The sequence below is a fragment of the Mustela erminea genome, chromosome 3, assembly GCF_009829155.1.
Source record: "Mustela erminea isolate mMusErm1 chromosome 3, mMusErm1.Pri, whole genome shotgun sequence".
Classification (NCBI taxonomy): Eukaryota; Metazoa; Chordata; class Mammalia; order Carnivora; family Mustelidae; genus Mustela; species Mustela erminea.
This window is the reverse complement of record NC_045616.1, coordinates 85513710-85539062: the sequence shown is the minus strand read 5'-3', so window position 1 is coordinate 85539062 and position 25353 is coordinate 85513710. Positions and strand designations below refer to the sequence as shown.

The 25353-nt window shown below is 40.5% G+C and overlaps 1 protein-coding gene across 9 annotated transcripts; it reads left to right on the top strand.

Moving 5' to 3' along the window:
- The first annotated feature begins 1386 nt into the window (after positions 1–1386).
- RNF14 (ring finger protein 14) lies at positions 1387–20925 on the top strand. 9 transcript variants are annotated; one of them, XM_032336337.1, is made up of 9 exons: positions 1387–1477; positions 5630–5804; positions 7621–7790; positions 8841–8992; positions 11946–12473; positions 13136–13364; positions 15986–16158; positions 17819–17949; positions 19504–20925. In XM_032336337.1, exons 3-9 carry the CDS (start codon positions 7637–7639, stop codon positions 19559–19561), a joined length of 1425 nt encoding a protein of 474 aa, XP_032192228.1. In that variant the 5' UTR covers positions 1387–1477; positions 5630–5804; positions 7621–7636; the 3' UTR covers positions 19562–20925. The 9 variants fall into 9 exon arrangements, with proteins under 9 accessions (XP_032192228.1, XP_032192227.1, XP_032192226.1 ...); XM_032336336.1 differs by lacking the exon at positions 1387–1477 and adding an exon at positions 3193–3291; XM_032336335.1 differs by lacking the exon at positions 1387–1477 and adding an exon at positions 3234–3507.
- The last annotated feature ends 4428 nt before the right edge of the window (positions 20926–25353 follow it).

The following is a 25353-nucleotide window of genomic DNA, read 5'->3' as shown; positions in this document are numbered from 1 at the left end:
GACTCACTCCTGCTTCTCTACTCGATGGTCCAGCCATGCAGGACAGAGTGCTGACCTCTGTTCTAGGTCACACATCCCATCCTCTTCTAGCCTGCAGCTCCATCATCTGCTGTGCTTGGGGACAGGCGATGGAGGTGAGTCTCTTTCTTTTTCTCTCTATTCTCATTCCCACCTAATCTAAAGTCATAAAATCTATTGCTGACTTCCTTAGGGTTTTCCCCCTTAATTATTATTATTATTATTATTTTTAATTTAAGAGAGAGAGCATGAGTGGGGGGAGGATCAGAAGAAGAAGGGGAGGGGTGCCTGGGTGGCTCAGTGGGTTAAGCCTCTGCCTTAGGCTCAGGTCATGATCTCAGAGTCCTGGGATGGAGCCCCGCATTTGGCTTTCTGCTCAGAGGGGAGCCTGCTTCCCCCTCTCTCTCTGCCTACTTGTGATTGCTGTCAAATGAATAAATAAAATCTTAAAAAAAAAAAAAAAGGAGAGGGGGGAAGCAGACTCCCTGCCGCATGGAGCCCAACATGGGGCTCAATTTCAGGACTCCGGGATCATGACCTGGGCCGAAGGCAGCCAGGCAGATGCTTAACACACTGAACCACCCAGGCGCCCCTCCCCTTTAATTCTTAAGGGAAGAACGATTTTGTTCTCTCTGTATTTCTGCTACAACAAACGCAATTCTTTTAGAGTCTACAGGAGAGTGTCGAACCTTGGAGGAGCTGGTCCTAATCCTGTATTTCCCCACCGTATGACAGACATCGGTCAGATAACTTCACCCATTAGTGCCCCAATTTCCTTAACTATAAAATGGGGAAACAAAATTGCCTCCGTTCTGAGATCCTGGGTATTTAAATGCAATAATGCATGGAGTGCCTGGGTGGCTCAGTCAGTTGAGTATCTGACTCTTGGTTTCAGCTTAGGTCATGATCTCAAGGTTGTGAGTCCGAGCCCCATGTTGGGCTCTGCTTTCAGTGGGGAGTCTGCTTGAAGATTCTCTCCAACTGCCCCTCCCCCCACTCACGCATGCTCTTCTGTGCTCTCTCTCTCAAAGAAAGAAATAAATCTTAAAAAAAAAAACCCTAAAGGAAGTAAATAAATGAAATAATGCATGATAATGCTTAGCACAGTGGAAGGCTAGGCACATGGGGAAAGCTCAATTTAAAAAACTCTACAGGCACATAAAACGAAAGACACAAAAGTCTCTTATTTTTATGGAGTCTAAAACCAAAATTGATTGGAAAACGCTCTTTATCCATTCCTGATCTCAACACTGGACTCTAAATATTTAGTTCACATTATTAACACTGCTTTGACATTCTCTTTTCTAGTCCCTCCATCCTGTGACCTCTGGCATGATGTCATAATTCATCTCCTGCTCCGATTTGTGAGAATTTCCCGAGCTGGTTCTTAGGCTCCCTCACTTCTTGCATCTGGGAGGTTGCTGGCAGGATTTATGGTCTCATCTGTGAACACTCAGAGGTAGGTTTGCCATACATTTTGCTCTTGGTTTTACTTCCTTGGCCTAACATGAATAATGATATTAGTGAATGGCTTCAGAGACTCTTCCTCCATCTTTGTGTCTTTAAGGAGTATGTTTCTGGTTTGGGTATGATCTATGACAGTACAGAAAATTAGGAGTGATTATTTAAATCTCAAAAGTTTTCCCTCTGTGGAAGTCAGGTAAGCACCTTCAATGCCCTGATTCACCCACTTGGTTTTCTTCTCTCCTGGGTGCAGGATGAGCTACATAATTCGTGGAACCCAGTGCAAAATGAAAATGGAGAGCTTCCTGTTGGAAAATTAAGAATTTCAAGATGGCTATAGGAGAGCATTAGACCAAGAGCAGTTTTCAGCTCTCTTGGGTATACACCTAGGAGTAGAATTGCTGTGTCTTACTGCAACTCTATGTTTAACCTTTTGAGGAACTGTCAAACTGTGTTCCAGAGCAGCTACACCATTTTATGTTCCCAGAAATGTATGAGTGTTCCAATTTCTCCCAGTCTCATCAATACTTGTTATTATCTGTCTTTTTATTATAGCCATCCTAGTGAGGGTGGTTTCTCCTTGTGGTTTTGATGTGCTTTTCCCTGATGGCTAATGATGTTGAGTGTCTTTTCATGTGCTTCTGGACCATTTGTATATCTTCTTTGGAGAAATGTTTATTCAGAGCCTTTGCCCATGCTACAACAAGTCTAAAACTTAAAAACATTTAAAGTTGGGATTTTTTAATCTTTTTTTTATTGTTGAGTTACAGGAGTTCTTTATATATCCTGAATATTAGATAAATGATTTGCAAATATTCCTATTTCATAGGTTGTCTTTTCACTTTCTTGATAGTGCATTTGAAGCACAAAACGTTTTGAATTGTGTTGAGTTCAATTTATCTATTTCTTTTTATTTTGCTTGTGCTTTTGGTTTCTTATCTAAGAAACTGTTGCCTAATCCAAATTCATGAAGATTTACTCCCACATTTTCTTCTAAGAGTTTAACAGTTTTAGCTCTTACATTTAGGTCTTTGATCCATTTTGAGTTAATTTATACATACGATGTAGGGTAGAGGGCATGCAATTTTAATTCCCGCTCTGCCTCTCAATAATCATGTACCCTTTGGTAAGTTCCTGAACATCCCTAGGTTTCAATTTCCTCATTAATAAAGTGGAAATAACAAATAGTACCTAAAATCTCAAGGTTGCGGTGAAGATAAAGAGAAAATGTACATAAAGCACTTAGCAAAGTCCTTGAAGCATCCTAACCGTTCCATAAACGTGGTAGTTATTACTGTTATAATATGAACAATGAGTAAATGCTTTCATGGAGGAGGTACCATAAAGATGGGCAGCATCTCTGAGAAAGAAATTGGGATGCGGGAGACTTGCTTAGTCTACCTGAAGGAGCAGGTGTGGGATTGTTACTGGAGTGTCTGTTTTGGATAGACCACTGCCTTTCGTTCACCTCTTGAGACTGGCAAAAATTTTAATTCCCGGGCCCATCCCAGAACTACGGCAAGGAGCCCCCAGGGCACAAAATCTGTATATATGTCAACTCGTCCAGAAGCACACTTAATTTCCAGGCGGGGGTGCGGAGGTGGTGACGCAGATCGCGCCTGCAGCGCCGCCGCTAGCCTTCAGGGGGCGGCCGAGGGCCCGGGGCGGTCATGGCGGCTGCGCAAAGCCCTCCCCTCGCCGGGCCGCCCCAGCCGGATCCGCCGGGCTCAGCTGACAGCTCCAAACACGGAAGAGGCGGTGCCGAGCGCTGGTCGAGCCGGGCGTCTGTAGGCCGGCGCGGCGGTGGTGGTGAGGAGACCAGGGCTAGGGCGGAGGGCGGAACTTTCGGGCCCGGAACGGCGGGGTGGCCGGAACGTACGGTGTGGACCGCGCTCCGGGCGCGTGAGGCCGAGAAGAGCGGCCGGCCCGGGACTGCACAGTGGGCCCGAGCCCCCGAAATCCCGGACGGGGCGTCTCCAGCCGGGGTCGGCTGACGTCCCACCCACCCCCGGGCGCTCCGAAGAGGTAGGGGAAGGTCCAGGCCCTGCTGGTTGGGGACGCCTGGGACCGGCTCCCACCTCCCACGTTCGTACAGCGCCCTCTGTGCCCAAGGGCTAGGGCCGGTGGCGAGGCTGGGGCTTGCTCCCTGGTTGTAGGTGAGTCGCACAGACAACGACTCAGCACGCCTGGTGGTGCCTTGGCGGCGTGCTGATTCCGGAGCCAGGGCTGACCCCAGCTCTGCAGTTTGCACGGTGTGGCCTGGGAGAATGAGTAGGATTTTCCCAGGCCGAAGGGAAACCCGGCGGAGGAGGGCTTCCCTCCATGGTGTAGCGGTCTCCCGTTTGCCAAGGCTAATATTAAACTTGCTGTTCATCTCTCATCGGATGGCGCAGGGGTTTATTCTAGTTCCTGGGTTCCAGATGAAGAAACAGAGTGATCTGAACTCAGATTTAGTTATCTACTAGCGGTGTGACCTTGGGCCCTAAAGGGACTTAAACGGTCATTTTTCTCATTTGTGTAATGGAAGCAGTAAGAGGACTTGTTTCATGGAGTTGTGGGAATCTAACAGGAGGTAATGCATTTAAAGGGCTTAGCACAACGCCTGATACACGCTTAAGAGCCCAGTGTTACTTTTCTTGCTGTTATTTTGAATCCTGCTACTAGTGGGATGTGACAGAGCGGTCATTCAACCTTAAGGTTCTGGTCCCCAGTTTCACCACACTGCATCTCACACCCGTTCAGTTACACTTTTTTCCCCAGTGCCAGACACAGGGCACTACTAGATGGCGAGGACAACACACAGATGGAAAAGATCTGATATTTGCCCTTAAGGAGCTAATGCAGTCTGATGATACAAGTTCAGAAACTACGATAGTGCCAAGGGTTGATGTGGTAATGTGGGAAAGTTATAGTAAAAAAATGTCTGGATCTTTAAAGACTTAACATGTAATTGGAACATTTTTACATAGAATAGGGACTTTGGACGTGGCTCTTGAGAGCTGAGTGGATAAAATGAAACTGTGGGTCTGCCTTGTGAGTTAAGGGACTGGGACCAGGTGGCAGCTTTAGATGGTGGGGTCAGGTGGGATAGGTTATTGGGAGCTGTTTATGGGAGCCAGTGTTTGGAGTAGAGCTTCTCAATCCTAGCTTCTCAATCCTTCATCACCTGGAGAGGTTGGATAACTACTAATGCTGATTTAATTGCTGTAGAATATGGCCTGGGTATTGAGAGAACACAGTTCTCCAGGTGATTCTAATGTGCAGACAAGCTGGAGAACACTAACCTAAAACCAGAATCATTATAAATTCATCTTTCACCTTATTTATAAATGTTCAAACAGAAACGTAATTATCACCACGCACTATGTCTGGTAAAATTGTTTAAGATTAAATAAGATAGTGTGAAAGGACATAATACAACATACAGAAGGTGCTCAATAAATGCAAATTGATTCTGAATTTCATTCTTATTTGGGAGTCACATCTGAGAATCTGGTTTAAAAATTACTGCTTCATATAATATTTTTGCACATAACTTCATGGTGTTCTTAGGTTTCTCTGTAACCACCCTCTCCTTCCCCCTTACTCCTAGTTAAGAAGTCTGGCTCTCAAATTTCCAGAATTGAACTTAAAAGTGTGTATGTGTGCATGCATGTGCACGCTTTTGTTGTTTTGTTTTAAATATCTTGCTGTCATGGTTAAATTGACCTAATGTTGAATGTCCCTAGCAAGAATAATTCATTAGTAGGTGAGAGGAAAAACTGGAGGGGGATAGGAAATGAAGAAGAGGAGAAGCTGAAGAGGAAAGAAGAAACAAAAACAAAAACAAACCCAAGAAGATGTTTAGATGCTTGTTATGGGACTTAGTGCGCTCCTGTCGCTCCTGTCACGTGTGACCTTGGTAGTCCACCTTGGCTCCTCCCAGGGCTGAAGACAGTCAGATAAGGCTTGTCTCCTCCCTGGGGACATGCAAATACCCCTTTAACCACTTGGCTCAGTTAGGCTCTCTTAGAGAAAGTAATATGCAGCTGTAGATTGGCATCAACTATGTTAGGATGTGTTTGACTTAAATGGTAATAACAGAAATTCAGAATTTAAATTTGGAGAGTGTCTTAACACCATCTTTTGTATTTTTTTTTTTCTGCAGATGGCAGGATTTCTATGGTATATCTAGTATGAGTTCCAGATCTTGGCCTTTTATCCAACTTCAACAGTCACATCTCCACCTTCTGGAGGATAAATGGGATTTGCATAAATTCCAAATTCTGAACTGAAAACAGACTGCATTGCTAATATCCTTTTCTTCTGGTTGTTATCAACAGGTACCAACTCACCTCAACTGGAACATGTCACTGTATTCTGTTTGGGGTAGGGATGCTGCTTAAGCAGAACCGAGATCATCATCTGGCAAAAAAATATTTTTTGAAAACAGAGTCATTTTAAATGAACTTGTTCAGGTTTTGTAGTGTTACTTTTTATAATGTCCTAATTTTTTGGTTGTGTACATTTCAATTAAAAATTTTTTTTAGTTGAGAGGGTGCATATTTGCAAATCCAGTTATAGTCCAACATTTTAATTGATGGAATGGTAATTTTTTATTGTTGCCTTAATAAAGTAATTTCCTTGGATTCTCATTACACATTTTTCCACATATACATTACCTGAAACTGTGCATCTTTCAGCTGATGCACTTGAAAAGCCTTGATTTTACATTGTAATTGTAGTGTATTTTCATTCTTAGTTTTGCCTAAAATAATGGTGAATTTTATAATTGTTGTGACAGAGTGTTGTACTTGAAAAATTTAGTGTTCCTTTGCTGGCCTCTAAGTTATCTAACCTCTCCTATAGTATCTGTCTCTGTTACATTCTTGAGAATAGAGTGTTCTCAACTGGGAGCAGTCCCTCTGCTGCACCCCTGGGGGGGCACATTTGGCTATGTTGAGGGGGAGGCATGCTGTTGGCATCTAGTAGGTTGAAGCCAGGGATGTTGGTACATCCTGTAGGGCACAGGACAGCCTCCCACCACAAAGAATTACTTGTTCCAAAGTGTCAGTAGTACTGAGGTTGAGAAAACCTGCCCTAGAGATTTCTATGCATTTAAAAAAAAAAAAAATTATTGATTTTTAGGAAGTGTATCACATATACTTTAATCTTTCTGTGAGCAAGGCACTTTGCTTGTTTTGGGTGGCAAGTCAAAATAATTTGTGATTTGTTCTTTTTTTTTTTTAAGATTTATTTTAGAGAGAGAGCTTGAGCAGGAGGGGCAGAGGGTGAGGGAGGGAGAAACTCAAGCTGACTCCACGCTGACGTTGTACCTGATGCGGGGCTCAGTCCCACAATCCTGGGATCACTACCTGACCCAAAACGAAGAATCAGAAGCTTAACCAACTGTGCCACCCAGGTGCCCTAATGATTTGTCCTTTTTAAAAATTTTAAATTCATGCTTTTTCCCCCCTAAATCAGTGATACCTATAGCTGATGAAGTCGGCAATTAGAAGCACCACAGCTGGGGCGCCTGGATGCTTCAGTGGGTTAAGCCTCTGCCTTCGTCTCAGGTCATGATCCCAGGGTCCTGGGATTGAGCCCCACATCAGGCTTTCTGCTCAGTAGGGAGCCTGCTTCTCCCTCTCTATCTGCCTGCCTCTCTGCCTACTTGTGATTTCCCTCTCTGTCAAATAAATAAATAAATAAATAAATCTTTTAAGAAGCACCACAACCATCATTTTTGAAAAAGCTGTTACTATTGAGGCATGTGGGTGGCTCAGTCATAAGCGGCTGCCCTCAGCTCTGGTCATGATCCCAGGGTCCTGGGATCGAGCCCCGAATTGGGCTACCTGCTCAGCAGGGATCCTGCTTTTCCCTCTCCCATTCCCCCTGCTTATGTTCCCTCTCTTGCTGTGTCTCTCTCTGTCAAATAAATAAATAAAATCTCAGAAAAAAATACACTGTTTAAAAAAGAAAAGCTGTTATTATTGCAAAGTTACTAGGATATTAGATATCTCTTATCATTTCTAGTTGAGCAGAAAAGTGAGAATATTGATTCTTTGCAGTTGTTTGTGAGGAACTTTACTTTTTTTTTCTTTGGTGCCAAACTCTGTGCCTTTTCTATTCTTAACTAACTGGAATAATTGTCTTCAGCTTCTCAGAAAATTAAATGTCGTCAGAAGATCGAGAAGCTCAGGAGGATGAATTGCTGGCCCTGGCGAGTATTTATGATGGAGATGAATTTAGAAAAGCAGAGTCTGTCCAAGGTGGAGAAACCAGGATCTATTTGGACTTGCCACAAAATTTCAAGATATTTGTGAGCGGTTAGTTAATAATATTCTCTTAAACAGATTTTTCTAAATAAAGGTTATTCTCAATTTCTTAGTGTACCCTAAATTATTTGACATCTTGTGTTCATAGACATTAGTAGTAAATGATAGTATTACAGATTGAACGCATGTTTCTCTTTTAATTGAAAATTGGACAGAGGGTAAATAGTTCTCAATTTGATTCGCCTTTTGACCACTGAATTGGGATATTATCCTACATATTTCGTGTGTTCTAATCGTCTAGCTAGCAGTTTATCAGCTATGAGTCATTGGCTGTTAAATAGGGATAATAAAAGAGAAAATGACATAATGTATGTGAAAATGCGTGGAAAGCTTTAAAATACCGTGGTGGTTGTTAATATTATTTGGTTTCCAGAATCATTTCAACTACCATAAACCTGTGATATATGCTGTTACTCTGTGACCTTTTGCTTCAGAAAAAAACAAAAAACTGCTGCTTTTGATAGAAACGTTCACAGAAGACTTTGGTGCACACTTTCTCAAAAAGTTTCTACTATAAAGGCATTGAGTAAAGAAAGTAAGTGTGATAATTTAAAATGAAACTTTGATTGTGAGAGTGTTGTGTGCTGTATCTTGCCCTCGAGCCTGAGATCATTGTATTGGCACAAATTCTCCTAGCTATGATTCATGGATAGTTGGCACGTGCTGCTCTAAGTAGGTCATGGCTCTTAATAGAAATAAACATCCTTTTCTCTAGATGGTGTCCGTAATCATCTACTGTAAAACAACAACAAAAGAAAACATTGTATATTACTTGCTTTCAGTTAGTGTTAGGAATTTGTACTCAAAAGTATATGCGATAATAAGTTATGTGCCTTCATTAGAAATTTCATGGTGCTTAGTAGATTTCTCAAGGGCTTGCAAGATTTTTTTTTTTAAGGTGGTGGCTACGATAGAAAATGCTTTGGGGGAGGGTCTTTATCCCCTCAGCTAAAGCATTATTCTTTCTTGAGCACCGCTCAACAGTGATGGACACTCAAGTGTTGACCAACTGATTCTTTCTAATCTTTGTTTTTGGTTCAGGCAATTCAAATGAGTGTCTCCAGAATGGTGGCTTTGAATACACCATTTGCTTTCTGCCTCCACTTGTGCTGAACTTTGAACTGCCACCAGATTATCCATCCTCCTCCCCACCTTCATTCACACTTAGTGGCAAATGGCTGTCACCAACTCAGGTTAGACCCGAAACTTAATTTCTCCTATCCATTTTTAGAAACTTAAAAAACCATCTTTAATTGAAGACTACCTTGATGATCTTGATTCAGTGCATGAAGAACAAATGACTTTGATTTTGTAATTTTTTCCCCTTGGCTTCATGAATCCTAATGTTAATGAATTGAAAATGTTGGGTATTTTAGAAAGGAATGGCAATGATTAGGATGACTAATCATTTTGAATTGCAGTAAGAATAATTTTTAATCAAGTATATATATATTTTTTTGTATCTTGCTATTTACGCATTTAATCTGCATTGTAATAGAGACAATAGGGTCCTCCTCCTTTTCCTTAGATGTTGGTATTACTTTACTTTTTTTTCTTAGTTTCTTATCCAGTCCTTAAATAAAAGATTTAACTGTAATTAGGAGGACTAAAATTGAGCTGATGTACTTAGAATAAACACATTTCCTAAGTAAACATAGTAAGTGCTTTTATTTTTAGAGATCTGTGTATTAATAACAGATATTTGTTGACTGGTCTGCCATGGATATAAATGCACGCAAGTAGAAATGTGTATGATTCCTGCATCTCCTTTCTCATGAACCTCGTATTGTGAAATCTTCATTTCCTCCGGCTTACATATCCTTTCCTAGTAACAACCTTGGCTCTTGATTGAGATGTAAATAGGACTTGAAGCTAATATAAAGTACTCTGGATAGATAATGGATCAATAGCAGCTACTTTTCTAGAACTCGTGATGAAGATTGATAGGCTGATGTATATTGAGACAAAAGCTGTCAGAATTACTTGACCTCAAGGAACAGCTTGTCAGTTTCTCTCTTTTGATCCATGGAGTTTTCATTCCACCCCATGGACCAGTCTAATCTTTCAGATGAGAATGCTTTTGTAAAATTGAGCTTATGATTTTAAAACAGTTTTTAAAAAGGGTAATACATGTCGAATAAAAAAAGGATATTACCTAACATCCTGATATCTGTGGCAGAGGCAATATATGCAAGACAGTGGATAATTTGCCCAAGAATATCAAGGCTGTTTGACATTTAAATCACAAGAGAGTTGACTGAATTCTTTAGATACCGATAATCTCATTCCTCCAGAGAGCTCATGATACTTCATATCCATGCATGTGTGCACATGCGTACACACAGGTAGGAAACAAGGACGGATTCAGTGAGTGTGTGGTTGCAGTTTCAGATTCCAGCCAACTAGCATCTACTTTTTCTGCTGGCTTTTGGGAGTGTGGGGAGAGGAGAGTTGTTCATTATTTAATGTGTTACAGCTGAAATTACATCAGGATTCTCTATCAGATAAATTCTTGTGCATATGATTGATGTTTTAATTGGCCTCATATCCCTTCTTGGTTCAATTCTTGTTTGCTGGGCCCTGATTTCTTTTTTTTTAATTGATTTTTTTTTTTTTTTAAGATTTTATTTATTTATTTGACAGAGTGTGAGATCACAAGTAGGCAGAGAGGCAGGCAGGGAGAGGGGGGAAGCAGGCTCCCTGCTGAGCAGAAAGCCTGATGTGGGGCTCGATCCCGGGACCCTGGGAATCACGACCCGAGTTGAAGGCAGAGGCCTATCCCACTGAGCCACCCAGGCGCCCCTGCTGGGCCCTGATTTCTTGTGATTGTGAATCTCACCTGTTGATAGAGAAGTTGACACATGGTCCTGGCTTTCCCTGGATTGGTTGGTACAGAGAAGGGAAGTGAATTTAGCCTCATGGTATTTTCCATTATGCTTCTCCCACTAGATGTACAAAAACACAGTCTCTCTTACTCTTTTCCTCTCTCAGTTCCCCCCACCTCACATTTATGTGCATTCCAGCTGCCTCTTTTGAGAAGGGCTGGAAAAGAAAAGAAGATGAAGGAGAATGTCTTCTTCATTGGACTTGGTGGCTCAAATAGCACTCAGAGCTCCCCTTTTAGTATTTATAACATTTTACACATTTCAGCAGGTTTCTCAGAAGTATGATTTATCTTAGAAGCATATTCATGTAAATGTGAAAAAGCATTTTGCATGGTATTTAACATAATAAGTTTTCAAGTTCAGGAAGTGTTTATGTTTGTGCCTATGGAGGGTTTAGTGAATGGTATCATGTAGAACAAGGAATAGAAAATGTGGCCCTTTTTCACTTGTTATTTAAATTTACACAATTTGTCTGCATCTGGAAGGCTTATTTTTTGTGTTTGGCTAAAAAGAAAAGCTGCTTATAATTCCTGAGCTCTACTTACTAATTTCTAATGGAAAATCCTCTTATATTTCCCTTTCAAATTGAACAAACCACCTTTAAAGAGGAAAAGTCAAAGTAGTTTAAACTTTGGTTGCTTAGCTTAGGAAGTGTGAAACCATGTTGAGGGCTTATAATCATGTCCAGGTTCCATATCAGTCTGTCTCCCTCCGTTAATCAGGATCTCCTGTAAGCCCAGATTGCTTAGTTAAAACCGGCTTATAAACCTGACTAACGAGGCTTCTGAGGTTGGATTCTGTTAGTGATTCTTTCCCATGAGTTGACTTTTTGATGGGACTGAAAAAGTTAGAATTAACTTGGATGATATTTTTAAACTGCTCTCCTTCTTACCATTATGCAGGGTACCTATAGGACAAGGACCCCAGAGGAATAGAAGTAGTGCATTTTAGAGTTCCATCTCGTTCTCCTACATGAGATATGTAGCAATACTAAAACAACAAATACAAGATCCTCCATTTCAGTGGCTCATACGTAAACCTGTAGTCTTGCCATTTCTCTCGTTTTCAGCTTCTTTTAGCTTCTGACTGTGTGTTCTGCTGTGACTCACATTGTTGAATAGTGTAAGAAGTGCTCCACTAAGATCGTGTTAGGAATTGTAAGGGCTTAACTCAGAAGTTAAAAAGACTTCAAGGGAAATGAGGAGTTGACAGTATCCTCATCTTCCCACACTCACCAGCACCCTCCTGTGCTCTCTCCTAGCTCTCTGCTCTCTGCAAGCACTTAGACAACCTGTGGGAAGAACACCGTGGCAACGTGGTCCTGTTCGCTTGGATGCAGTTTCTTAAGGAAGAAACGCTAGCATACCTGAATATTGTCTCTCCTTTTGAGCTCAAGATGGGTTCTCAGAAAAAGGTACAGAGAAGGACGGCTCAGGCCTCTCCCAGCATGGAGCTAGAGTTTGGAGGAGCTGCTGGATCAGATGCAGAGCAAGAGGAGGCTGTGGATGAGAGAGCCGTGCAGGATGTGGAATCCTTGTCGAGTCTCATCCAGGAAATCTTGGACTTTGATCAAGCTCAGCAGATAAAATGCTTTAACAGTAAATTGTTCCTGTGCAATATCTGTTTCTGTGAGAAGCTGGGGAGTGAATGCATGTACTTCTTGGAATGTAGGCATGTGTACTGCAAAGCCTGTCTAAAGGACTACTTTGAAATCCAGATCAGAGATGGCCAAGTTCAGTGCCTCAACTGCCCAGAACCCAAGTGCCCTTCCGTGGCCACTCCTGGTCAGGTAATCCTCTACTCTGCTGAGAGCTGCCTCCTGATTCTCTTTCACCAAGTGGGGACATCTTCTCAGGAACTTCCTTGATGGGGCTCCTCTGGGCAGGCTGAGGCCTTGGTGCCAGGTTCAAGTTCTTTCAATGTTCTGTCAAGAATGCCTTGATCTTCCTCAACTTACTCAGCTGTTGAAGTGAATGTAAATGCTTCCTCTGCTGGCCTGGGCTAGTTCTTGGCAATTCTTGGCAGGGATGAGTGTCAGAAAAGTAATTATAAAGCATTTTGGTGATTTACTTTATCTGCTGGGATCCCATCAACCTTGCATAATCACTATCCTCCCTCTGTGTGAGGTTGAGATCCGAAGGGCACATTCCTTGGCATGGTTAACTGAATCAGGGACAACATCCTTGCTTTGACCTTTTTTTTTTAAATCAACTTTATTAACCCATAAATGTACCCATTTAAAGTGTACAGTTTACTTAGCTTTGACACATGTGTAAACCCATGTAGCCCGCATCTCAGTCAGGGTATAGACTTGGCCACATTCGGTTTGGTTTTGAAGTAAGAGAGTTTGAGTTTGTGTGCGTCTAGTTAGCACCGGCATTTTAAGGATCGCCTCAGAATCAGAACTGGTTGGGAAATCCTCACATTTATGTATTTTCTATTTCCCTTCAGGTCAAAGAGCTAGTGGAAACAGAGTTATTTGCCCGTTACGACCGTCTTCTCCTCCAGTCCACTTTGGACCTGATGGCGGATGTGGTGTACTGCCCCCGCCCGTGCTGCCAGCTGCCTGTGATGCAGGAGCCTGGCTGCACCATGGGCATCTGCTCCAGTTGCAATTTTGCCTTTTGTACCTTGTGCAGATTGACTTATCACGGGGTCTCTCCATGTAAGGTGACTGCAGGTGAGTTGTAACTGTGTGAACGCAATACTCCTGTCCTCTGCACGCATGTACCTGTGCACGCACACACACATACCCCACCCCAAGAAAAAGCTTAAACACTTATACACACACACACACACACACACACACTCACACACACACACACACTGCCCCAAGAAAAAGCTTAAACACTTGAATCATGAGATTTGGAAGTGTTCGTCTAACAGATACTTTTTTGTGTCAGTTACTATCCTAGCTAGGCTCTGGAGATATGGGAGTGACCAAATACCCTCATGGAACTTAAATTTTAATGGCAGAGACAGGCAAACAACATAACAAGATTAGATGGTCATAAGAGCTATGGAAGAAAAAAAAATGGGGACAGGATATGAAATGTTGTGTTGGGGAAGTGGCTTAGGATTTTACTTAGGGAAGTAAAGGGGGAAGACCTCAGTGGTAAAGTGGTTTCAATAAAGACGTGGAAGAACTAAGGAAACAAGCCATGGAGATAGCTTGGGGGAGGGGGGGACATGACAAAGAAGGCAAGGTAATTTCTGTCTAGGAACCTAGGATAATGCTGCTCCTACTTGGCCAGTGCAGACCATCTTAGCTGTCACTCTTGTTTTCATGGCACGTATGTCTGATTAGTCATCAAGTTCTTTATCATTGGGTCAAGGAAAGCCTCAGAATCTTCCTTCACCCTCAGGGCTTCAGAAAGCCACCATTATTGAAGCAGGCACAGGAGGTGAAATCTGTTCGTAACTCTGATCTAAATAAGGATTGAGAAATCAGGCCTCTGACCTGAGTTTTACTGGACTTTGATAGCTTAGTCTTCTTACACTAAGGGGGTAATGATAATAGCTATTTCATAGGGTTGTTTTAAGGTTCAGATAAACTATCTAGTGCTTACTCGGAGCTCATATCCTTGTTACACTGATTTGTGACAAGAGAAATAAAGAAATGGAGAGACAGGGCTAGAAAGTTGTAGCGATTTCACAGTAATTTTATGTGTGAACTAATAAAAATTAAAGCTTATGTTTCTTGTCTTTTTATAATTTTTCTAATAATTTATTTGATTGTATTTTGCAGAAATTTTGGTCTTTGACAGTGGTGGGGGAAAAAACTGGTCCTTTACTATGGATAGTTTGAGAACAAAGGGCCTATCTATGGAAAATGCAAAATGGTAACCATTAATGCCATTATTAGGATGGTTGCTAATTGTTCCCATTAGCAGAGTGTTATTACCTCCAACAAAGTGACCCTAAGAGGAGAACAACTAGATTCTTCCAGTTGCCTAGAGCAGAGTCCTGTAGTGGGTATGGTCAGATGGGGTGGAGAATTCACCAGAGTAAAATAGAAGTCTTTGCTTTAGACTTCTATAACCTTACCCTTGAGAAGCTGAAGTACGTCTCACGTGTTTCATAGCATTTATGGAAGAAATCAAAGAAGCTTAGGGGCTTCAGCAAGATTAAAACTTGCTTTCTATATCTATATCTGTGTATATATATATGTACATATTAGATACTATATAAAGTATATGAAATACAATTATTTTGAGAACGCTGGAGCAGTAATCTTTGTTCTTAAGAGATCTGGAGACACAAACATGCCTTGAATTTTTAGAGCGATAAAAGTGACAGGATAAAAAGGTACATGTCTGCTCCATCTAAGTAGAAGTAATGGAACATGGAAGTGCACCGTGCAAAGATATCTTCCACAGAAGATCCACAGCGTAAAAAGGGAGTCAGACATCTAATTAATACAAGGAGACTAAACTAATAAAATAACTAGGACAGTGTTGAAAGAGGTCTTCAGTTAATGGTGTTGAAAAATTAAGTTAACAGAATGTGAACAAAAGCCTCTGTCCCCAAGTAAAGCCCTTGAGAATGGCTGCCCGTTCCATCCGAGTTAAGCGGTGGAACAGTGCCGTGAGATTGAAGAATATCAAGGGAAGGGTTGACAGGAGGAACTTGGCAGTACCTGTGGGTGGCAAATTTTAGTCACTGACTTTTTTTTTTAATTTACAGAACTGAACAGTCTTTGCTCTTGAGCCAAAGATGCTTTTGTTTATTTGGTAGGGCTTGTTATTGTCATATGATGAATGATGCTGACTTTGTGGAGAATCAGTGTCTCTTTCCACCTTTGTGTCTTTTAGCTATGTCATTTTTAAACTGTGTCCTACTAGTTGCACAAACGTGCCAATATTAATAAGTCAGAACCAACAAAAAAGATGACCTCTTATTCTGATACCTTGCCCAAGTCCAACTTCTCTAGCTGGAGCATTCTTTTATGTTCTTTGTCATTTCTACATGTGTCATTTTTACCTACTTACAACCTAAATATTCCTTCTGGATTCTGTAATGAGTGTTTTAATTGAGTTGTAGCCATCTCATAAGTTTTTAATAACTAAATATTATGCCATTAAGTGGCTCTTTCCCATGTGGTTATTCCTTTGGACATTTAATTTGTTTGCCTTTGTTATATGCATCTCCATGCATATAACTGTACTTTGGATTATTTCCTCTTGATTAAAGTTCCAGTAATAGCATTACTGGATAATCAAGGGTTATGACAATTTTTTAATGGTTTTTAGTCAGCTTTGCTTAGTTGTATAAAAGTTAATTTTCCATTTCACTTTCCAGAGAAATTAATGGACTTGAGAAATGAGTACCTGCAAGCAGATGAGGCCAATAAAAGATTTTTGGAACAGAGGTATGGTAAGAGGGTGATTCAGAAGGCACTGGAAGAGATGGAAAGTAAGGAATGGCTAGAAAAGAACTCAAAGAGCTGCCCATGCTGTGGGACTCCCATAGAGGTAAAGCTTTGGGCCCGACTTGGCAGACACACTTAATGAGCTTGTTACGATTGCCTTAAGAAGCCTATTAATTTTATGACTAAGAAAATCCATTTATTAAACCTACTTATTTGTACAGTGCAAATTCACTACCAAATATTGTTATTGATCTTAAATGCAGGTAGACTTAACTTTTTAAAATGCTTTCATAGAGTGAAAATTGTTCTCACATTGTATCCATAACAAAATTGGGTGGGTTATGAGGAAGGCCTAGTAGAGCTACAATTAACTCTTAATTCATTTACATGATTTAAAAAAAAATCAAGCCTGACTTCTTAGAACTGTTCATCCTGGAATTTAACACACCTGCTTAAGAAGTATATTGGGACGCCTGGGTGGCTCAGTTGGTTAAGCAGCTGCCTTCGGCTCGGGTTATGATCCCAGCTTCCTGGGATCGAGTCCCACATCGGGCTCCTTGCTCGGCAGGGAGCCTGCTTCTCCCTCTGCCTCTAGCCTGCCACTCTGTCTACCTGTGCTTGTGCTCTGTCTCTCTCTCTCTCTCTCTAACAAATAAATAAAAATCTAAAAAAAAAAAAAAAAGAAGTATAAACTTAGGAAATGCAGACATTTTCCTATTAATCTAAGCCAAAATAGACATTTTAAATCTATTGATTCTTGACAAAATCATAATATGTTTGAAAATCGGAATTTAGGGGTGCCTGGGTGGCTCAGTGGGTTAAGCCGATGCCTTCAGCTCGGGTCGTGATCCCAGGGTCCTGGGATCGAGTCCCGCATCGGGCTCTCTGCTCAGCAGGGAGCCTGCTTCCCTCTCTCTCTCTCTGCCTGCCTCTCTGTCTACTTGTGATCTCTGTCTGTCAAATAAACAAATAAAATCTTTAAAAAAAAAAAAATCGGAATTTATCTTTGGTTTTGATTTTCCTATTCCAGTCTATTGTATCTGAACTGGACCTGGTGGTGATTCCCCAGTTACTATATTAAGGAAACTGGCATTCTGTTTAACTACATCAGACGTGTTTCAACCCCATGTTATTTTTTTTAATTTTTTTTTTTTAAAGATTTTATTTATTTATTTGACAGGCAGAGATCAGAAGTAGGCAGAGAGGCAGGCAGAGAGAAGGGGGGGGAAGCAGGCTCCCTGCTGAGCAGAGAGCCCGATGCAGGGCTTGATCCCAGGACCCTGGGATCATGACCCAAGCCGAAGGCAGAGGCTTTAACCCACTGAGCCACCCAGGTGCCCCTCAACCCCGTGTTACAGTGGAGTACTTGATACTAAGTGTTTACCTAGATTTGTGTAAAAAGTTTAAAGTCACACATACTAAATCCAAATATTTTAATAGTAGTTTACACGTTCAGCTTATAATATCTATGTTTGGTTTGTGTCTACTGTTTATCGGAAAAGATTTGGGGGAAATATCTAGTTGTAATTTGCTAAATATTTATAAATATGTAATAGCTAAATATGCTAAATATTTTCTGTATTTTACTTGTAAAGCAACAGAGAAAGGTATTTAATAGTTACAGTGTGTTCCTTTATAGCTCAACCCTGCATGGGGATAAAGGAGATGACTTAGAGAAAGTATGTACTCAGTCTTGTTGGCATGTGCTTTTCTCTTTTGCTTTTATAGCCCTGATACTATTCTCTTTCTGTCTTTTCCACCAGAAACTAGATGGATGTAACAAGATGACATGTACTGGCTGTATGCAGTATTTCTGCTGGATTTGCATGGGTTCTCTCTCTAGAGCAAACCCTTATAAACATTTCACCGATCCTGCTTCCCCATGTTTTAACCGGTATGTATACACCATCCCCTGCTCTCAGCAGCAGTTTTTGGTACTTCATTTGTAGGCCACTTTGCTTAAAGAGTTCTCCTACATATTTTCTCACATAAATAGTTTTTTACATTTTCTTGAAAGTGAATTTATGACCAAAAATATGCTGTCCGGAAATTTTCTTTTTTATCCTCCTCAAGTTTTTATAGTGAAAATTTTCAAACACACAGAAGAGGTGAAAGTTGAAAGAGTATGATTAGTAGGATACTGTCTAGCAAAATGAACAAGTGATAATATTTTGCCATATTTCTTTTCTAATACATGATCCTAAGTTGGAGATAGGGTGCTTTCTCTCTAAATACGTCAACATTGTCTCCTAAGATAAGAATAATTCTTCTATACAATAATACTTACATTTAACAACGATGGCATATTATCATTTAATAAACGTGTTTTAAAACTTCATAGTTATCCCTAAAAAAATCTTTTGAAGCTGTTTTACTGAACCAGGATATAATCAAGTTCAAAACATTTTACTTGGTTCTGTCTCTTCAGTCTCTTAATATAGAAGAGTTTTGCCTGCCTTTTTTTTGTATGTGTTGAGGGGCATGTTGACATTTGAGAGAGTCCAGACCACTTGTCCTGTGGAGAACATCTTACTTTCTAGAGTTTTGTCTGTTGCTGTTGTCTTTTAGTTTCTTTGTCCTATTTCCTGTAAATTGCAAGTCAGATCTGCACTATGTTTGAATAGATTTCGAGTAACATTTTTGATAAGACTACTTCCTGAGGGATGATGTGTACTTCATATCAAATCACATTAGGTCCATAATGTCAGGCTGTCCTGCATTAGTATGTTGCTCAGTTCTATTGTTGGCTCCATTATAAGTATAAGTTTTCTTTTCTGTTGTCAATAAGTAATCTCTGGGGTGATTTCTTGGCACAGTGTGAATATCCTGTTTTTCAGAGGCTCAGATTTCAGCATCCATTGATGACCTTTGTGAAGAGGCATCTCTCTAGTATCTACAGTCATTGGTGTTACTAAATTATAAGAGAAGTTGAAGAAACAAGCTCTGTCCATGAACTATTGTAAATCTAGTGTTGAAAACTGCATACATTTTAGGTAACATAGGGAAGGAAAACAAGTTGGCAGCTATAAAACATTATACCAGTGGAGCGTTCAAGGGCAATGAAGCAGAGAGTAGAGTGATTCACATGTAATAGAATTATGGTGATTTGGAAGAGTTCCCCTTCTAGATTGCCTGACTTCCCCAATCCTGGCTTAATTCCATTTACTGTGTACATTGAGTATCAGTTTTTTGATTCCCATTTCCAATTATTGTTAATCCTTGGCCCTAGAGAGTTGGTCTGGATCTGAAAAGGGCTATTCCTGTAAGCTTCAAGACAGCTTGTTCAGAGGGAGCCGTATTTCAGCCTTCCCTGGTGTAGTAATTAAAGGAAGGAAAAGATACACAAAAATGTTTTCAGAAGAGTACAGAAAGTAATTTTGAGAGAAGAAAAGAGATGATAATGAGTTTTCCCATGTACCTACAAATATGCCTTATTTTGTGGTTCCAGGTTGTTCCATGCTGTGGATGTTAATGGAGATATTTGGGAAGATGAGATTGAAGACTAGTTAACTCCTGCTCAAGATAAGGAAGTGGAATGGTTTGCCCTAATCTTTTGTTGAGTACACAAAATAACTTTGCAGGATATTTAGGGTACCATTAATTCACTCTTCCTTTATAGAAGATGTGGAAGAACAAGGTTTCTATTTTCGTGTGGTACTACTGACTAAGGCACATTCTTACGTTTTTCAATGTAACATAAATTATAAGCCAAAGGTTCAGAAAATGAAAACTAGAGAATATTAAATACTACAGTGTGCCCGAAGCTCTGAATAGTTAAAAAGTAAATATTTATTTTCATCCCCAAGCTTTAGGTGAGGAGAGGAGTAAAGGGTTAAACTTATAGACCTTTTTATCTGAAAGCATCCCTCTGAGGCATTATGTGGGAGTCCCCTCAGTACTACGCCTTAGAACTGGGGTGGGTAGAAAGAAGCCTTATTAAAATTGTACTGAGAGCCTGATCTCATTAACTCCGTGTTACATTCCTTTAAACCTACGTTTCTGCCAAGTTAGTTTTCTTCGGAGGAAGCCCTTTACTCTGTAACTGATTGGCTGGCTCAGCATCATTTTGATCTACTGCTTCTCAAAATAGAAATTTATAGATAATTTTAAAAATATTTTTTATGCCACAAACACTGTGGGTTGCCTGGTATTTATTAGTGGTGTGCAGTCTACTGGTTTTGAGCCAAGTCTAGAATTTAACGATCCTGGCCCAGAAGAATGTCAGTCCCATTCAACTCTTCTGGACCATAGAGCCCAGATTCAAAATGACTTGTCTTTGCTACCTTTTGTTTATCCTTCTCTTCCTTCACTCTGACCCTACCTTCCATCAGTAAGGACGATTTTAATATTAACTCCAGCGTCTCATATTTTTATTTCTGCTGGTGTAAGAGAAAACCTAATATATTCCCAAGCTGAACAAGCTGTACTTTCCTTAATTACCTCCATTTTGAACTCCATACTATTGTAGTTCCAGTCCTCATTTTCTGGATTCTTTTTAAAGGTCTTCTCTAATGAGCTACGGAAATTTGGCTTCCTATCCTTTTTTGTAACGACAATGTTTGGGGCGATAATTTTAATTCCTAGATCCCTGTTTCTGGGTTCTGATGGCTTTTTGAAAAATTCTTTCCTTATTTTGAAAAAATGTCTTTCCATTGGTGAATGGCGTGGTAGGAAAATAAGATTTTTTTGAAAAAGAGGACAGAGGGATCCAGCTGCAGCTGTGAACATGTTCTTTTTCCCCAAACTGTCATTGAAAACTGGGGAGTCACTTTCAACCATTTGTGTGTGTGTATATCCAGAGTCAGCAAGGACTGTTTCTGGATTGTCAGTGAGGCTGCTTAATCTTAAAATAAAAGTAATTTAAAAATTGTCTTATAATTAGAGCAGAGTTCCTGCTATTCTGTCTCCAAGGCAACTGATCACATTAAAAAAAAACTGTATGGCATGTAACACATGTTCTTAAAGTGAGCAGAAAAAAGTCATGGAATAGCACCTCCTCTCTTAACCAGACTCGTGACTGAACTTAGGTTTTAGTGCCCATATTTTGTTTGAACCATATGGTTCATGAGCTTTCATTTTGCACATTTTATATAAGAACTAAAGTTAAAGAATAGAAATGGAAATTAGGGCGCCTGGGTGGCTCAGTGGGTTAAGCCGCTGCCTTCGGCTCAGGTCATGATCTCAGGGTCCTGGGATCGAGTCCCACATCGGGCTCTCTGCTCAGCAGGGAGCCTGCTTCCTCCTCTCTATCTCTCTGCCTGCCTCTCTGCCTACTTGTGATCTCTCTCTGTCCAAAAAAAAAAAAAAAAAAATCTTAAAAAAAAAAAAAAAAAAGAAATGGAAATTAAAATAGTTATACAGTATACACCTAAGAAGAGTGGCTTCATGACTGAATAGGAATTGAGGGGAGGTTTTTTTAGTAGGAGCCACTCAGAAGCTCCTCGGTTCACAGACTGGTCGGTATTTACTAGAGGTTATTTTATTTTAGGCTTTTGCACATTGTGTTGATGATATAGTGGAAGTAGGACAGAAAGCTTCATCATGAAGTTTTGAGAAAGAAATGGGAGGTTCCTCTTTCTTCATGATTTTAAAAAACATAGCAAGTGGTCAGTCTCAGACTTGTTTGTTCATCCTTTTTTCCTTAGATACAAAGCCGTCAGTTTTAACAAGGATTAGGGCTTGTAAGGTCTTAATTTTGAGATACGAGTTATGGTGTAGTTTTAAGGTGGTGTAGTTTGGGGTAGAATATTTTTGTCTTTGAGTAAAATGAAAAATTGGGATAACCCCCTGAATGCCCTAAGAAATAGCTGGAAGGTTGGCAGATCAAGAAACTATATGATAGAACAAAACAAATTACACCATTTAATTTCATGAAGGCCTGTTGTGTTGTGTTTTGTGGTTGCTTTTTTTTTTAAAAACAAGTGGGCCAAGATTTGTCCTACATTAACAACAAACCTTCATGTGTGCTTTTGGTGAGCGGACTGCAATTTCATCATGCTCAAGGTTATAGTTTGAAGAGGTCCCGTCTCTTGATTTAAGTAAAAGTTTTGAATCTAGAACAGATAGATGAAAATAAGCTACTAAATAACTTTTAAAGCCAAAAAAGAAGTTTTGTGAGTTTTTAAGCTTGTGATTGAACTGACTTAAGGGCCCGCTTTTGTCAGTTGAATTGCATCTTGTCCCATTCATTTTTTTAAGTTAACATTTTTAGAAGTTTCGTATTGACAGAAAAATTACAGAGGTAGTACATTGTTCCCATATATTCCATGTTCCTATTACTGGCATCTTTTGTTGTTATAGTACATTTGTCACAGTAATGAACAAGTATTGGTACATTGTTTGTAACAAAAGTCCATACTTGATTCAAGATTTCCCTAGCTTTTTCCTGTTGACCTTGAGCCATTCCAGGTTCCATCCAGAATGCTGCATATTAGGTTTTGTCATGGTGTCTTCTTAGACTCCTCTTAGCTAGCACATTATACCATCTATTTTTATTATTAGTACAACTTAAATACCCCTTAGATCTTGATGTACCTAGATTGATCAGACCCTGAAAACCTTTTCTTGGAGACTGATGACCTAATCCTAGCAGGGTCAGCAAATCACTGAATTTTTTTTCTTTATGTCTTTTGGTGGCTTTAAATCAGTTATTTCTGCAGACACTTCACTTAAGTTTTTTTTATGGAGTTTTATTGCATGTACCTGTTATGGTCATTTTCCTACTCAGCTTCATGAGGAAATCATCAAACTGGATTCCAGGTTTTTTGTTGTTGTTTTTTAAAAGATTGTATTTTTAAGTAATCTCTGCACCCAGCATGGAGTTCAAACTCACAACCCTGAGATCAGGAGTTGCATGTTCCACTGACTGAGCCAGACAGGCGCCCCTCACCTGGATAAGTTGATTAGACTTGCGGGTCATCTGGACCCACAGTCTCTGGCCTGGCGTGAGAGGATAAGCTTGCAATCTCAGCTAAGTACTGAATCCAGTGAGTGAGCATTGAGTGGACATCTCTTGCTAAAGAAGATGGATAATGGAGAAAACACTTGGCAGCCCTTGGCTAGACTGATAGCAATCTCAGTGAGGTGTTTTTTGTTGTTGTTGTTTGTTTGTTTGTTTAGTTTATTTATTTCAGTAATCTCTGCACCCGGTGTGGGGCTCATTTCAGTAATCTCTGCACCCGGTGTGGGGCTCAGACTCATGACCCCTAAGACCAAGAGCTATCCGCTCTTCCAACTGAGCCAACAAGGCACCACAGCAAGGTCATTTTTTGGTAGTAGAGGTTCTAGTTTACATTAGAAATCCCTTAATATACTTAATTTTTAATTTATTTACTTAGTTGTTTAGATGAAGAAAAAAATAGAGTTAATTAGTTGGGATAATCATTACACCATTCATTCACCAACAATTTGGAAGGAATTTTTGGAGATCCCAGGGAGTATTAACTTTGTCATAAGCATGACCTGCAGGTGGCAGCAGTTCCCATTTTATAAAAACGCAGTAACGAAGACCGTAGTACTTTATTTGATTAAAGAAACAGGTTTCTTTTGGGGATTTTAGTTTTCCTCCTTGAGTTCCATTATAGTCCGCTATACATACTGGTAGCTAGAATGGCATCTAGTGAGACCATCGAGGCAGAAATAGCAGTATTAACAAAAAAATATAAGGCCAATTAAAACTACACTTGAACCATATAGTTGGCATTGTGTTGTTACATAGAAAGTGTCAGTCCTGATAATAGCACTTGTCTCCATTGACTGAAGGAAGCAAATTAAGTTCTCTCTGACGCCCCTAAGTATGACGGATGTGGTACCCGCTGATACTGGTAAAAATAGCCAGATAGTCTGCTCCCTGAACTTGGGCTCAAAAAAATTGGCCAGCAAACCAGGCTGAGGCTTTGTGGTAAGAGAGCTGGCTTCGAGATGTTCTCACCAATGTTAGTGATAATTATCAACTTGCAGCATTCATGGGTAATTACCCAGGTCAGCTAAAGGTTTACCACTCCCAAGAATTCGCATAATTTTTCTGAGCCAGAGGGCACTTTGGAGAGGATAGTGCATGTTGAGAACATAGTGAAATTCTGATGCCAAAGTTGTAAATACAAAGTCAGCACAGTTACTTCTTTTATTTTCTCGGCTCTTTTTTCCCCCTCCTTCATTGAATCAACAAACTAAACTAAATTAAACTAGTATTAATGCAATGTCAGTGCATAGGAATTTGAAAGATGATGGTGTGTCATACTCTCATTCCCGTTCCATTTCTTGCAGCCTTTAGTGTTTCCAAGTATTCATTTACTTCCTTAACAAATATTAATTGCACACCTCATGACGGGCCTTACTGTCTTTCTGGGTGCTGAGAATGTAGCAGTGAATAACATAAACATAAATCTCTCCCCTTATACAACTTAAATTCTGGTGGAAGGAGACAGACACTAAGGAGATGACAAGGATTATCACCAGTGAAGTGCTAGGGAGAGAAGTTGGGAGAGGCCATACGGAGTTAGGCAAGACAAAGTGTTGTTGGAATTTTCAAGAAGGTAGAAGACTTCCTCAAGATAGCACTTGGACAAAGGCTTGGCAGTACCATGCGGGCACCTGGAGAAGAGAGTCTGGATAGAGAGTATGGCAGGGGCCCTTGGAGTGAGAGCATGTTGGAGGGCTCTGGGCACAGCATGGGAGCCAGTAAGATCTGAAGTGGACTGAGGAAGAGAGAGTAGTAAGAGGTGGGGTAGGAGAGAATAGCGAGAAGGGAGATGGCGGAGGCCGACTGCTTGACTTGAGCTTCTACTCTGAGATGGGAGCTTTTCGAGGGCTTTGAGCCAGAAGTGTGATAGGGTCTTAGGTTTTAGGAGAGTGTGTGAGCAAGGGTAGAAACAATCAGTTAAGAGACTTCGGCATTAACTCAGGTGACAAGTACACGTGGCTTGGAGCACTGTGCCAGCACTTGGAATTCTGTACTTACCTGTACTTACCTTGAAGATGAAACTTCAAGGATTCACTAAAAGATTGCGTGTAGCAAGGAGAAAGGCATCAGAGTTGATTTCTAGCTCCTTTTGTCTCAGTAGTTGAGATGGGAAAAGCTATAGGTGGCAGAGATTTGCTGGTAAAGATCAGGAATTTATTTGTGGATAGATGAGTTTGAGATGCCTGGTAAGGATCTCAGTGGAGATGTTGTGTAGGCAGTTGGGTATTATAGTCCGAAATTGAAGAGAGTCTAAGCCTGAAGATGGAAGTGTGGGAGTCAGTGTATAGATGGTATGTGAAGTGATGAGACTGGATGAAATTACCAAGAGAGTGAGTG